Here is a 16,601-nt window from a genome sequence, read left to right as displayed (position 1 = left end):
TACGGGGAGACTGGATTAGGTGCACAGCTGTGGTTTCAGAGGAGCTGGCTAGAGAGGTCTTATTTCATTTACTGACCCAATAAATTATGATTATCACCTGTCTGGGTAGTAGATTGATGTACTGCACCAATTGCCTAGAGCAACACCTATTTGAGTATGTATATGGTTTTACTGTAATGCACACTGTGGGAGAGGGTGGATGTTAGTACTGGGCTGGAAAGGGGAGAACTATATGGTTGTTATTTGAATGATACTGAATGAACAATTGGTTTAAATAGGTACAATTTCTGTACATGTACTGTATGACGACATGTAAAATAATTATTTTGCTGTAAACTATGTTGTTATTTGGTGTTCAATAAAGTTTATTGATTAAAAAAACACTTCTCACGTTCGGATCATGAAAAAGGCTTCTACCCTGTGTGAATTCCCTGGTGTCTAACAAGGTGTGATTTCTGTATAAAACATTTCCCACAATCTGAACATGAATAAGGCTTTTACCCTGTGTGAGTTCTCTGGTGACTAACAAGATCTGATTTCTGGTTAAAACATTTTCCACATTCCGAACATGAAAAAGGCTCCTCCCTTGTGTGGGTTCTCTGGTGCTTAACAAGAACTGATTTGTGGTTAAAACATTTCCCACATTCTGAACATGAAAAAGGCTTCTCCCCTGTGTGAGTTCTCTGATGTGTATTAAGATTTGATTTCTCTACAAAACATTTCCCACATTCTGGACATGAAAAAGGCTTCTCCCCTATATGGATTCTCTTGTGCATAACAAGAACTGATTTCTGTGTAAAACATTTCCCACATTCTGAACATGAAAAAGGCTTCTCCCCTGTATGGGTTCTCTGGTGCTTAACAAGAACTGATTTCTGTGTAAAACATTTCCCACATTCTGAACATGAAAAAGGCTTCTCGTCTGTGTGAGTTCTCTGGTGATTAACAAGAACTGATTTGCGGTTAAAATATTTCCCACATTCTGAACATGAAAAAGGCTTCTCCCCTGTATGGGTTCTCTGGTGCTTAACAAGAACTGATTTCTGTGTAAAACATTTCCCACATTCTGAACATGAAAAAGGCTTCTCCTCTGTGTGAGTTCTCTGATGTGTATTAAGATTTGCTTTATCTACAAAACATTTCCCACATTCTGAACATGAAAAAGGCTTCTCCCCTGTGTGAGTTCTCTGGTGATTAACAAGAACTGATTTGCGGTTAAAATATTTCCCACATTCTGAACATGAAAAACGCTTCTCTCCTGTGTGAGTTCTTTGGTGACTAACAAGATCAGGAGGAGCGATTTGTTTTTTAATGGTTATTTTGTGACTTTGATTTTCCTTGGTAATCAGTAATGAATCAGAAATCAGGACCTGTTTCAAAGGATCAGATGACAGATCTTTGCTGTGAGGGGATGATGGTATATCTGGAGTAATGGCATTCACTTCACTTGTATCCTGTGGGATCTCAAGATCATCTGATTTAAAAATTGAAGATGTCAGCTGTCCCTCTGATCTCCTGGTACAGTCATCTGCCAAGAAAAAAAACAATTATTATTTTTGAATAAAATATTCATGAAATGTATATTTTTTGAACATTTCTACTTAATCTGTCCGTACAAATGGCAAGTTATGTAAAAATTCTGAATTATTCACCAGGACAATGACAGTTCTCAGTCTAATAGAAAATCTCATAGGATGAACCAGTAGAGCGTGGTGTTTAACTGTTTGTTCATTCTGCCTCCAAAATATGGAATAAAAAGTCACCAAACAATGTTATGTAGGGGAAAATAATACCAATAAAAACTTCTACTCATCTCACAAAAAACAAGTCCCCACTCAGGTCCATCATCTGTCAGAGGAAAAACAGAGGTTTCCACATTATTAGTGGCTAAAAGGCTCTTGAAAAGTAACATGGCTTCCATAAACCAATCCACCAATATCCGATCTCCCAAAATCTGAGCCTTGCAGTGTGCAAAAACCCCCTTTAGTATCGATGTATCTAGCATTACTATAATGAGAAGAACCCACTTAATTTACGGAGTGTCTCTCCTGGAGCACAATCTGGGCACTGTGCGCAGACACGGGTGCGCATCAGAAAGCTCCCAACAGTCTGTCCAAAAACAGCTGTAAAAAATCTCCAGAACATTTTCTACACCTGGTGCGTTACATATCCCTTCAGGAAATCAATCAGACGAGACCACCCAAGAAAAACAGGACAAAACGGAAGCAAGTCGCTTGGAGACACTAGACGGAGACTCTACAAAAGATCTTACTATTATTGACTTGACTGACTTTACGGTAGATGAGGCGACCACTTCACTGTTATCGAAGCGATTACATTTTTGTTTAATGAATGCATTTGACTTTTTTAAAGCAGTGAGAAAAATCCTTGTGTTTAAAGCATTCAACACTGCCGCACCTCTAATTACATCCAGAAAACCAGGAGAGACTCCGTGTGTGATCGGGCCTCTAGGATTCAGGGTGGTCTCCCTTCAAAGAGATGCGACTTTGATATTGAATCTGCCTGCAGAACAGGATTCTCACTCAGCGTCTGAGGAACCTGAAATAAAGGCTTTTGCAGGAGGGCCACCATCTTCCTATATGCCCTCAATTCAGTCAGGAAACATCATAGATTTGGTGGCCGGGGTCCCGCACCAGGCACCCCTGCTGATCAGCTGTTGTCGGTGCTAGTGGAGGCTGCCGGCCGGAAGTACTTACCGTATTTTTCGGACTATAAGACGCACCTAGGTTTTAGAGGAGGAAAATAGAAAAAAAATGTAAGCAAAAAATGTGGTCATGATGCACTGTTAAGGATGAGGAGGTCTTCTGCTGACACTGGTATAGGGGTAATGTCCCCCAATTCTGTACTAATATCCCCCATCCTGGTTTATATGAGCCCCTCCTTCCTGTTATACGTAGTCCCCCTAATCCCCATCCTGGTATGCATGGCACCCCAATCCTGGTATGCATGGCCCCCCTAATCCCCATCCTGGTATGCATGGCACCCCTCATCCTGGTATGCACGCTACCCCTCATACTGGTATGCACGCTACCCCTTACCCTGGTATACATGCCCCCATCATCCTGGTACGCATGGCACCCATCATCCTGGTATACATGCCTCCGTCATCCTGGTATGCATGGCACCCCTCATCCTGGTATGCATGGCCCCCTCATCCTGGTATGCATGATACCCCTCATCCTGATATGCATGGCACCCCTCATCACTCTTCCTGGTATGCATGGCACCCCTCATCCCTCTTCCTGGTATGCATGGCACCCTTCATCCCCCATCCTGGTATGCATGGCCTCCCTCATCCCTCTTCCTGGTATGCATGGCACCCCTCATACATCTTCCTGGTATGTATGGCACCCCTCACCCCTCTTTCTGGTATGCATGGCATCCCTCTTCCTGGTATGCATGGCATCCCTCTTCCTGGTATGCATGGCACCCCTCATCCCTCTTCCTGGTATCCTTGGCACCCTTCATCCTGATATGCATGGCCCCCCTCATCATTCTTCCTGGTATGTACAGCACCCTTCATCCCTCATCCTGGTATGTATAGCACCCCTCATCCCTCTTCCTTGTATGCATAGCACCCCTCATCCCTCTTCCTGGCATGCATGGCACCCCTCATTCCTACTCCTGGTACGCATGGCACCCCCATCTTGATATAAATGGCACCTCCATCCCCATCACGCTGCACACAAAAAAAATAAAACAATTATACTCGCCTACATTTTCATGGGCGTGGGGAGCAGTGAATATAAATTTTCTTTAGCAGTGGGCACAGTGTAGCTGCAGCGGGCAGCTCCTGCCTCCTGTGCCCCGCTCCTCCGCACCCCCCACCACTGTATAACTATATATATATTATACACATACATATACGCACATACATACATTTGGACTATAAGATGCACCCCCCCCCCCCCACTTTCCTCAAAAATTTTGAAGGAAAAAAGTGTTATAGTCTTATAGTCTGAAAAATACGGTACTTGGCCATCTAGCTGTAGTGGCCGCTGTGGGGTACTGCACATACGCCTCCTATTCAATTCAATGGGAGGCAGATGTGCAGTACTCCGCTGTGGGCACTACAGCTAGACGTCCAAGTACCGCAAGGAAGTACTTCCGACGGGCGCCGCCGGCACGAAAAACAGCTGATCGGCAGGGGTGCCGGGTGTGGGACCCAGGACGATCAAATATTGATAGGGTATCAATGGAAAAGTAGTGTAGAACTTCTTTAAGTTTAGAAATAAATTACAATCTTTGTTGCATAATTTTGGAGAGCTGGGCACAATTCTAAAAAAATAGACGAAAAATCTTTTCCAATGTACCCAAAAAAAGCCAATTGGTATTTTATTCCAAGATTCCACAAATCTTTGGCAGCCCGGAAGGACTGCCCAATTGTGGTGTGCATAGGTTCTCCAACAGTGCCGCTACCACAATACACAAATTGGCTTCTGAGGCCTCGGCTGAAGGATATACCTTCTTAGGCCTCCTTCACACGTTCTGGCGATTCCTGTACAGGAAAAACCAGTACTGGTGATGTCCGTGTGCCATCCATATGTATGTGACATCTGTGTGACACATCTGTGTGCCGTCCGTATGACACGTACCGGTGCCTGGGAAAAGCAGTACAGTTCGCGCTGATCCCAGGCGCTGGCTGTTGAAGGCAACTCTCATCATTGCCCCTTGTCAATGATGGGAGTTGACAATGATGGGAGTTGTATACAGCCCCAGCTGAGTAAATTCAGTGTAAAATGAAGAATTAAATAGAAAAAATAGCGTGGGCTCCTGCGTCATTTTCATTACCAGCAAAAGGAAAGCTAATATTACTAGCCAGGGAAGGGGCCAGAAGCCAAAAATGTTCCCTGGCTATTAACAGCTCACAGCTGTTTGATTAGCGTTTACTTGCTAAATTACAGGGGAACCTCAGAAAAAAATTAACATAGGGTCCCCCAAGAAATTCTAAACAGCAAAGGCTAAACTGACAGCTGTGGGCAGATATTACTAGCCAGTGAAGGGGCCATTGATACTGCCCCCCTTTCCCGAGGCTAATAAGATCAGCTCTCAGTGGCCCCAGAAATGGCACATCAATAAGATGCGGATAATCTGGTGCTTAGCCTCACTTTTCCCACTTGCCCTGGTGCAGTGGCAAGTGGGGTAATAGGGATGGGATTCATGTCAACCTTATATTGGCAGATGACATTAAGCCCAGGGGTTAGTAATGGAGAGACGTCTATAAGATTAAGTTTATTTCATACTAATTATTGAAATAAACATACAACCTGAAAATAATCCTTTATTAGAAATAAAAGTCCACACTCTGTTTAACACATTTATTTAAAGATAAAAAAGACAGTTATACTCACCTAACACCTAGTCCATTGAAGCCAATGTCCCCTGTAAAAAAAAAAAAAAAAATTATACTCACCTGCTTCCAGCAGCCGGCGCCTGGGAGCAGCGTGAACTGTATCACTGTTTTCCAGGTGCCGCTACATGTCAGGCTGATGACACATGGATGTCATTTGTGTGTCATGAGTGTGCATGTGTGCATGCTGCACAAAAAAACTGACATGTCTACAGGTTTTTCACATGGACACAAGATCCCTTTGAAAAACCTGACATGTGCACACACCCATTCAATACAATGGGTGTGCGTATGTCCATATTTATGGCCCTTTAAAAATGGACAGCATAAGGACTTACAAAAGGATGTGTGAACGGGGCTTTACCTAAAAGATACAGGTGCATTCTTACAAGCACTTACAGGGATTGATTGGCAGGAAGATTTTGTTATGGCATCTATAGATGTAATGCGTTTGTATACTAGGGTCCCGCAGGATCTCAGTGTTGACGCAGTGAGAGGCATCTTCTAAATTTGGCTTACAATACTAATTACACAGACTTATATTATAACCTACATAGCAATTTGCAGACTTTATTTGCCGCAGTTTCGACTTTATTTTAAAACATAATTCTTTCCGATTTTTGGATAAATGGCATTTACAAAAGGTGGGCACTGTGATGGGGATGCCGGACATGTACCCTTGCAAATTTATATCTTGCAGTGCTCGTTGACAAATATATATTCATATTTTCTTCATGGGTTTGTTGGGTAGTCAGCTATCTCCGAACATGTACCAAGGTTAGTGCCGAGACTTTTTCTTACTTTCTCCGGCTGGAGAAATAAAATCACATATTTGTAATTTTCACTCTCCAACATCCACTGCGTGGTAATTTCCGGAAAGTGCATGTGGAGTCAAAATAGTCCCTACTCCTACAGATTAGTTCCCTGATGGTTATAATTTCCAAAATGGAGTCACTTTATGGGGATTTCTACTGCTCTAGTTTTCTCCTATTTTGTCATATTAGGGCTTCTGCAAATGGTGTGTGTGCTGTCCAGCTAGAGTAATCTGCTCCCTGCTTCAGCCATTTGGAAAGCACCGCACCCTACTAAAGCTGGAAGCATATTGCCGGAAGCTGCCAGATACAGCCTTGTTCTCCTCTGGTTCAGTCCTCTGTGCTCAGCTAACGGCTTGTGTAGTTGTTTCCTGTTGTGACCTCGGCCCGTTTACCGACTACTCTTGTGTCTTCTGATTTTGTATTTTCTCTGCCCTCCTGGTTCTGACCCGGCTACCTGACTTTTCTTCTTGCCATCTCACACTACAGAACAACAGGTTACACCGTGGCCCAAGCCTAGGGGTCTGTGTGTAAGTCCAGATCCATGTAGAGGGTTTAAAGGGTGATGAGCAAGACAATCCCTGGGATCTGGAAAATGGAGTAGATAGCACCAAGCCTGTTCGTGGTGACCATGTTTTGAGCTGCCAGGTGACCATGAACAGTGCCCCCAGTACATTGTGTCTGCAAACTACTCCAGCAAGATCTGCATTCAAATAGCTAAATGGCGCTCCTTCCCTTCTTAACCTGCCATGTGCCCAGACAGTAGTGTACAACCGTATATAGGGGATTGTCGGATTCAAGAGAAGTTAGAAATATTTTTTTTTAGATTTTCTGTCAGATGAGTTTCAAGAAGAAATATTGGACATTTAAAAGAGAACTTTTTATAACAGTGAAGAAGAGGCAATGGAGATCTTTTTTTAAAGACTATCAGGGAGTTACAGACTCACATAAGTGAGACAGGCCAATCCCACCACAATAAAACTATCATAGAGAGTGAACTTGTAAAAAAAAAGAAAGATTAAAAACACCAAGGTTACTTACCGGTAGTCGGTTTTTCCTGAACCCATGACAGCACACCTTGAGAGAGGGATCCGCCCCACCAATGACAGGAAACCGTCTGAAATAAAAAGGCGGTACCTCCCCCTCACTTCAGTTGGATTACAGAGCATTGAGAGGACCTCCAGAAAAGGTTAGACACATAACCAACACCTACAATATATATATATATATATATATATATATATATATATAAATAAAATCACCCAAAATGTAAAGTGCTCACCAGGGTGTGAGAAAGAGACGGGGGGGGGGGGGGGGGGGGGTGGGGGAAACTACAGGTGCTGTCATGGGTTCAGGAAAAACCGGCTACCGGTAAGTAACCTTGGTGTTTTCCCCTCACCCATGACAGCACACCATAAAAGAATTTTGGAGAATATGAGCACCCTAGGGAGGGAACACCGCCTGAAGTACCCTTCTCCCAAAGGTGAGGTCAGAGGAGGATAGATTCAACCTATAGTGCTTGTAGAAGGTGGATGGTGCAGACCAAGTAGCAGCTTTACATATCTGGTCAATTGAGACGTCTGCTCTCTCTGCCCAGGAGGTTGCGACAGCTCTGGTGGAATGAGCTTTAATACCGTCCGGTGCCGGAACACCTGTAGATATGCAAGCTAGACAAATGGCCTCCCTAAGCCACCTAGAAATAGTTCCCTTTGACACCCCGTGACCTTTCCTACTCCCCTGAAAGGCCAGAAACAAGGAGCGGTCCTTCCTCCACTGATTAGTCATGTCTATGTACTGTAGTAAAGACCTTCTAAAATCTAGATTGTGGAATCTAACCTCCCCGGGGTTTGTTGGGTTACTGCAGAATGAGGGAAGCACAATCTCTTGATTACAGTGGAATCTGGAAACTACTTTCGGAAGGTATGCTAGATCTGTACGTAGGACGACCCGGTCATCATGAATTTGGGTGTATGGGGGGATCAACAGAAAGGGCCGGCAGGTCACTCACCCTACGGGCCGATGTTAGGGCCACCAGGAGAATGGTTTTGAGGGTGAGGAACTTTGGAGAGATAACCTGCAGGGGTTCAAATGGGTTGCCAGAGAGTGCGTTTAAAACCAAATTCAGGTCCCAGGGAGAGACTCAGAGCCCAAACTGGCTTAGCTTTGGAACAGGATTTAATGAATCTAGAGACCCACATGTTCCCCGCCAGGTTGCAATTATAGAGCGCCCCTAGGGCGGACACCTGAACTTTAAGTGTTCCCGTAGCTAAACCCAGGTCACGTCCCTTCTGTAAAAACTCTAGGACATCTTTAATTGGAGGTTTATCCGACAACGGGGAGTCTATAAAATCCAGGAATTTTCCCCAGATTCTGCTATAAATCTTAGTGGTTATGGGCTTCCTACTATCCAATAGGGTGGAAACTAGGCCTGGTGAAAACCCCCTATTGTTCAGTAACAACCTTTCAAATTCCAAGCCGCCAGATGGAAACCTTTGGCTTGTGCATGGAACATCGGCCCCTGGATGAGAAAGTCCGGCTTGTCCGACAGAACCCAGGGATCCGAGACCGACATTAGGCGAAGCAGGGAGAACCAGGGTCTTTTTGGCCAAAAGGGGGCTATCAGAATGATCCTTGTCCCCTCCTCCCGAATTTTCCTCACAACTGCCGGGATCATTACTATCGGTGGAAAAGCGTAGGCCTTCCTGAACTTCCAGGGTATGTGGAGAGCGTCTACAGCATAGGGATTCTCTGTTGGATCTAGTGAACAGAATCTCTGCACCTTCCTGTTCGCCCTGGTTGCGAACAATCAATGTCCGGTGACCCCCATAGCTGGATAATCTGTTGGAAGACTATCGGGTTTAGAGCCCACTCTCCCGGTCTTAAAGTGTGGCGAGTGAGGAAATCTGCTTTTGAATTTTCTACCCCCCGGATGTAAAGAGCACTGAGGGATGGGAGATGCTGTTCTGCTAGTTGCAGGATTCTGTTTTCCACTACCATCAGGGAGCGTGATCTTGTTCCTCCCTGGTGATTTATATAAGCTACTGTCGTCTGATTGTCGGACCTGATCTGGACATGGCGACCCTGTATGTGGGGAAGGAAGCCTATCAGGGATTTCTCCACTGCCAAAAGCTCTTTTAGTTTCGATGATGTCCCTATCTCGTGACGTAGCCAGAGCCCCTGAACCGAGAGATCTGCTAGATGACCCCCCCGGCTGGAGCCACTTGCATCTGTTGGAATTGTATGGTCCTTGAGACCACGCTGACTATTTTGCAAACCTTGTCTTCGGGGAGGAAGCAGGCTTGGAGTTGGGAATTTAGGGTCAAGCCGAGAAAGATCTGAGTCCTTGAGGGAGATAGTTTTTATTTTTGAATATTTATCAACCATCCTAGCTGATGTAAGGCTGTCCTGACCTCTAATAGTTGAGAGGAACAGTGGTGCTCCGATTTCCTTATTACCAGAAAGTCGTCCAGGTATTGAACGATCACCACGTTTTTGATTCGGAGAAAAGCTATCACCTCCGCTATAACCTTTGTAAACACTCTCGGTGCTATCGAGAGACCAAAAGGTAGGGCAGTAAACTGGAAATGTCTCAATTCCCCTTGGATGAATAGGGCTACCTTTAGGTACTTTTGGTAGTCTGGATGGATTGGGACGTGATAATAGGCCTCTTTTAAGTCGATAACTGACATGAAACAATTGTGGTGTAGGAGTTTTACTGCCGAGTTCACCGATTCCATTTTGAAAGTCTGGTTCTCTATCAGCTGATTTAGACTTTTGAGGTTGATAATGGTCCTTAAGGACCCATTTGTTTTTTTTATCACAAATAGGGGGGAATAAAATCCCCTTCCCCATTGAGAACCGGGAACTTTGTGAAGGACCCGCTTGTTGACTAAATCTAGCACCTCCGACTCTAGGGCTATCTGCTCCTCCCTGGACTTCCTCCTGGAGGTGATCATGAAGGTTCTGTGGGGGACTTGACTGATGCGTATCTTTAGGCCATTCTTTATGATACTCAACACCCAGGGATTTGAAGTAATGGCTTCCCAAGCTGGGATAAAATGGGAAAGCCTTCCCCCGACCTCTAGCCCTGCGTCATTTGGGAGACTTTTTGGTACTGGAGGATGGCCCCCCAAACATGTAACCAGAGTCTTTTTTAGATCTGGGCTCCCATCTTTTCCTTTCTCCCGGAGGGCGACCCCGGTTAATTCTTTTCCTCCTAAAGTAGGACCTTTTTGTGCCCCCTGTGAACCCTGGGAAACCTCTCTTCCTGTCGCCAGCCTTCTCCAAAAGCTCATCCAGTTTTTGGCTAAACAAGAGTTTACCATCACAAGGAAGGGAACAAAGTTTATGTTTAGACTGCAGTTCTCCTGGGCAACCCTTGAGCCACAGGGCTCGTCTGGCAGCGAGTTTAACCGAATCCGCTGAGGAGTCGGCAAGGAAAGCGGACGCTGCCTGTAGTAAAGGTAGATTGGAGAGGATTTTATCTCTGGATATCTTTTTATCCTTGAGCTGGTCTTCTAATTGTTGAAGCCACACCATGAGTGACCTAGCGACACAAGTGCCTGCTACCGCTGTTTTCAGGCCCCCTGCCGCAGCTTCCCAGGTGTGATGCAGGAAGGAGTCTGCCTTCTTATCTAGAGCATCCTTTAGACTGCCCGAATCTTCCAGGGGTAGGGACGATTTTTTGGATGATCGAGCGACAGACCCGACAACTTTAGGAATTTTATCCCAGGACCCAGAGACACTATCCTCGAAGGGGTACCTTCTTTTAGAGGTTGAGGGCAACACTCCCGATTTCTCAGGCTTCCTCCATTCCCCGTCTATAAGGGTCTGAATTTTAGGATTCACTGGAAAGGAGCGTCTCTTTTTTACCTCCAGGCCTGCGAACATAATGTCTTCCAGGGACCTGGCAGCCTTCTCCATCAAACCCATGGTAGATCTGACCGCTCTGACCAACTTGTCCTTATCCTCAATAGGGAAACAGGGCCAACCACAGTCTGATGAAGAGGAGGATGATGAATCACTGAGGCATGGATCCTCTGACAGGGAGGATGAATCATAGTCGGAGGAGATATCCTTATGGGATCTCTTTTTCCCCTTAAGTAAGCCTTTTATGGAATGTGGAACCTCTGTACAGATTACGGACCTCAAATTAGAAGCAAAATCCGGGGTGCTCTCCGCTATGGTTTGGTTAATACAGCTAGCACAAAGCTGTTTCTGCCAATCTATGGAAAGGGGGACTTGACATAAGGCGCAAACCCTGTGCTTCTGTTTGGTGCTACTCTTCTTAGGTTCCTAAGGAATGAAGCACATAATAACTTTCCATTACTATTAAGTGACATTCACGAAGATCACTCACCCCTGAAGTCACAAAAGGGTACCAGATTTGGAGGCTGTGGCGGGACATAAGATGAATCCCTTCCGGAGGGCCCTGAAGGGTCCGATACTTTACTTCTTCTGCTGCCGCTACGGTTGCTGGAGCGGCTGTTCGTGTGAGAGGCGTCCAACTGCTTCTTCCGCTGGCGTTGTTGAGATGGAGGGGTCAGCTGCTGCTGCTCCTGGCTGTCCTGGTCTGCCATAGCTGCTATACCACAAGCATGAGTATAGGCAGCATTTGACCAGGACAACCCCCCCACCTTAAATAGGGCACATCCGGAACCTCCTCCGGATCAGGTGTCCTCCCCCTCCTAACGCCCGCCGGCCGAGGTTTCAAAAGCCAGCCGGCAAGCGCTTACAGGGCGCTGCCATGATAGATCCGGGTGCCGCCCCCTGACTTAATCTGGCACGTCTCTCCCAGCGTGCACCGCGCCGTGACGTCAGGCGCGTCACACCCGGAAGACGCCGCTCCCGGCGTGCGGCCAGCCAGGTGCCTGCGGCAGGGAGAGGACAGCGCAGCGGTCTGCGGGGAGCCGGAGCCCTCCTCACCGCCTGCACACGCTCAGACACGGCTCCAGGGAACCGCGGACGGCGCTTCTGGAACCTGGAACCCGGTGCCCGCTCTTCCACACCGGAACAAGCCCAGGTAAGTATGGACATCTTCTTTTCAGACAGGTTCCCATCAAGGACAGGAAACCAACTGAAGCGAGGGATAGGTACCGCCCTTTTATTTGAGACTGTTTCCTGTCCTTGGTGGGGCGGATCCCTCTCTCAAGGTGTGCTGTCATGGGTGAGGGGAAAAAACATGTTACATCCCCAAAAACAACGTATGTATGAGGGGAGAACTCCAACACCACACCAGAGTTGCACTCATTTATGGTGGGACTATTGGAGCTACTATGAGTCCTGATCAGAAAAGTAGAGAAAGTATTAGCGCCCCCATTTCAGGAGAGATTGAAAAGAATCAAAAACATAATGGAATTTATGACGTGGAGTGAATCCATGAAACCAGGGCTGGAGCCAACACATCTCCTGCAGGCGTGAATAAATGTATATTACAGCCATCAGCCACGCACAGCTTAGAGACATATCATGGCACAGGTGTAATGTTTTTTTGTAGTTTATCACAATCCTGTTTGAAGTTAGTAGATTTTAAAAGAAATTGAAAAGTCAGGATAAAGGGAGACTCTGTTGTTATTGTACAGAAATTCACACTTAGCCCTCACTGCACATTTAATGTTGTAGATCATAAAAGTGAAGTTTGGTCAGAAAGACTGGACCTGGTCTTGTAGGGACCATATGAGCACATTCAGCAGCACAGAAGGGAGAGAAGGTGGATTCATCCAATAAGATATCAGGGATCTAGGAAGCCAACACCATCATTACCCTCCGCTTTTTCTTACAGGACCATCATAATGTTTTCCTTCAAGTGATTTTCTAACTTGTCAGCACATTCTACGTACGCGGTCATTTGGCTTTGTAGTTTACAGATCTGGGCAGATCTAATCCGTGAGGATAGGTGGATCCTCCAGGTTGTAAGTTCTGTAGAAAAGGGCTTTCAATACCCAAAGTCATTGGAACAGTTTTGGGTGGAGGAGAATGTTGTGGTCTAGAGACAAAATGGTGATCACACAACTGTGATACGGCCGGACTACACCAACGATAAAGCAGCCACAGCCGGTGACTGAGAATAATCTGTGACTTCTCTGCATTTAGTGGTCTCTACTCACCTGGGTGGTCATATGTAGGAATCTCCTCCTTACACCGCTCATCACCCCTCACATATGTCTCTGTAGTATTAATATGGGTCAGATCTTCACCCTGAAACAAATATTGTAAAAGTCACAGACAGATGGCGAAGGCCCATCTATGATCAGCTCTAATCCTGCCATCTCCACCGTTATCATTACACAAGTATAAAACATATAATACTGGTGGATAAAACAAAACTGAGCACAAGACCTTCACAGCCGTCTACACATCATAGGGGAGATCTCATGACACCTTCTCTCCATCTACCTGATGATCCTGAGGAACATTGGGGTCTTCTTGTTTACAGTCCTGTGCAAGAAGAGGACGGGGACATCTCTCTGGTGTTGTCCTCTTACTGGATAGATCTGGAGGAAACACATACAGGGACTGAATTCATTCTTTACATACAGATAATTATAGGCCGTGTGTATTTAGTCCTGTCTATTACCTGGTGATGTGAGGGGCTGGGGAACCTCCATCATGACGTCCTTGTACAGATCTTTGTGTTCTTCTAAATACTCCCACTCCTCCATGGAAAAATAGACGGCGACATCCTGACACCTTATAGGAACCTGACACATACAATGATACAGTCATCCCCCCAATCCCTTCATAGTGTTACTGTATAATGTCCCAGCATTCCCAGCAGTGTCACCTCTCCAGTCAGCAGCTCAATCATCTTGTAGGTGAGTTCTAGGATCTTCTGGTCATTGATGTCCTCATGTATCAGGGGGTGAGGTGGAGGTCCCGTGATTGGGCTCAGGAGTCTTTCCCATCCCTCAGACACAGGGTCCTGACAGCGCTCACTAGAGGTCTTCTTCACTACTGTGTAATCCTGGTTATGGAGAGACACATTAATAAATCTCACTCCAGACATTTCCAGAGTCCTCACCTCTCCAGTTCTGTCCATCTGTTATTCCCATAGATAAGAATGATGTAATGTGACGTCATCAGAATCTCTCACCTCTCCAGTAAGCCGGAAGAGGATCTCTAGGGTGAGGTGTAATATCCTCTCCGCCATCTTGCCTCTGTCCATATCCATCTTTGATGGGTAAATCAGGAAAATTCTCTTATGCAGAAGATCTTCACTGAGAGGATCTGATATTGTAGAGCCCTGAATGAGAAGAAGATGAGCCGATGGAACATCATAAAAATCCTGTGTAATAATACAATCACTGGAGATAATAAGGGAAACATATGAGATTTATTATTTTACAGTATCTAGTTTCCTTCTTTACATCTACTAATAAAACCTTTATATATTTTAGGCCACAGACAACAAGCAGTTTCTTCCTCGGAGTCTGCAGCTGAATACCTTTCTCATAGACTCATCTTCCATAAAGCGAATTCTCGTCTCATTTACCGGCATTAGCAATACTGCAGGAGATATTCATTACACGTAACATGAGAAATAACTACTTTATGATGAGGACGACATCTTCATCTTCTACTACGGCTCTAGAAACATATTTGGCCAGAATCCGTCTGTTCGTTACCACAAACACCGAGGACAGAAATTATTTGATACCAAAGTCTCCTTGTACAGTGTTTTATGGAGTTTATTTCTGGCCTTAGGCTTTCCTATATTACAAGAAAAGCACCAGAAAAAAAGCAGATATTAAAATGTTTCGAAAGAAAGTTGGCACCAACAATTCTTGTAAAAATAAAAAAAAACATGCAAAAAGTACAAGACACATTTTATTCTTTTACATGTTAAACATTTATTTAAAAACAAAAAAATTGCATTGCGTTGCAAAACGCAGCATGACCATTTCTACCGCGATTACGCCGCAAATTCGCAGCCATTGAGGAACATTGAAACGAAGCAAACCCGCAGGTATATGTGGATTTGCTGAGTTTCAATTAAATTCAATGGCCACGAAATTGCGGCGTAATCGCGGTGCGTGTGGCACCCAGAATGAAGAGGAGACTACAACTCCTCTTCATCCCGGCTACCACGCGGTGAAAAAAAAGAAATAATAAAGGTAAAAATAAAAAAAACCTGTATACTCACCTCTCCGGTCTTCTCCCGGCCGCGTCCTCTCTCCTCCGCGTCCCGCGGTGTACTAGCAGGACCTGCGGTGACGTCATTTTGTCAGCTGATGGTCACGCGACCGCTGACGTCAACGGTCAGGTGATGGTCGAGTGCTTTGTGCTTTTGTCCTTCACATTCACTGCCCCATCCCCCCTCCATCACCACTCATCTACTTCATCCCCTCTCTTTTTCCCTCCCCCATGTACAGCTCCCCATGCTCTTTTCACCTTCCTGAATAATTTCAGTCCATCTTGTCCCAAGATATTGCACAATAAACCATGTCACAAATCCAAAAACTATTTGCTCTCTCTCATTTTACTGCTTCTATCTGTTTCAGGGGATATCTCTCCACCTTCCGCCAACTTCAACCCCTCCCCCACCTTACATCAAAACCCTGCTAACCTTATTAACATCTGTTGTACTCCATCTCCCTCTTTTAATTGTGCACTCTGGAATCCTCGGTTTGTATGCAACAAGCTTCCTTACCTGCACAACTACTTTCTGACTTACTCTCTTAATCTGCTGGCCCTCAATGAAACCTGGATTCAGGAATCTAACACTGTCTCCCCTGCTGCTATGTCTCATGGCGGCTTACATTTTCCCCATTTCCCCGAGACCTGCAAACAGAAGTAGTGGTGGAATTGGCCTACTCCTGTCCCCACAATGCACTTTCCAGGTCATCACCCCAATTCCATCACTCTCATTCCCTTCTTTTGAGGCCCACACCATCAGGCTCTTCCATCCCCTCTCCCTCAGAGTAGCGGTCGTATAGTGTCCCCCAGGCTCACCCACCCAGTTTCTTAACCATTTTTCTGCCTGGCTTCCGCACTTCATGTCCTCAGAATTACCAACCCTTATCCTGGGAGACTTCTGCATCCCAGCTTCTATCTCTAACCACTTCTCATGGCCTCTCACAACTTTCAACTTCTGAGACACACAAAGACAGGAACACCCTTGACCTGGTCTTTGTCCGGCTCTGTTCAATCTTCTACCTAGATATCGCCCCTCTTCCCCTCTCTGACCATAACATTCTCTCCTTCAGGCTCACAAATCCTCACCCACCCCAGCACACTGCTACCTATCACACATTCAGCGCCCTTCACCCTCAGAACCTCCAAACACAGAGTAAAACAGCCCTGGTTCACACCACAATGGATGCAGAACGACTATGGAGGAAAACTCGCACACCAGAAGAATTTATCCACTATAAATTTATGTTAAAAACCTATAACTCTGCCTTTCACCTCGCCAAACA

The 16,601-nt window shown here is 45.5% G+C and overlaps 1 protein-coding gene across 1 annotated transcript; it reads right to left on the bottom strand.

Moving 5' to 3' along the window:
* Positions 1-326: 326 nt before the first annotated feature.
* Positions 327-15,931, bottom strand: LOC141204942 (uncharacterized). The gene is made up of 6 exons (XM_073663982.1): positions 15,833-15,931; positions 13,967-14,146; positions 13,760-13,883; positions 13,579-13,676; positions 13,290-13,380; positions 327-1,528 (listed from the first exon to the last, which is right to left on the bottom strand). The coding sequence occupies exons 1-6, from the start codon at positions 15,929-15,931 to the stop codon at positions 498-500; spliced, it is 1,623 nt and encodes a 540-aa protein (XP_073520083.1). The 3' UTR covers positions 327-497.
* Between the last annotated feature and the right edge of the window lie 670 nt (positions 15,932-16,601).

The sequence above is a fragment of the Phyllobates terribilis genome, unplaced genomic scaffold (genome assembly GCF_046119375.1).
Source record: "Phyllobates terribilis strain yellow unplaced genomic scaffold, ASM4611937v1 Scaffold_136__1_contigs__length_4911898, whole genome shotgun sequence".
Lineage (NCBI taxonomy): Eukaryota > Metazoa > Chordata > Amphibia > Anura > Dendrobatidae > Phyllobates > Phyllobates terribilis.
Note: the sequence above shows the minus strand (reverse complement) of the source record. Positions and strands in the feature narration are given on the sequence as shown.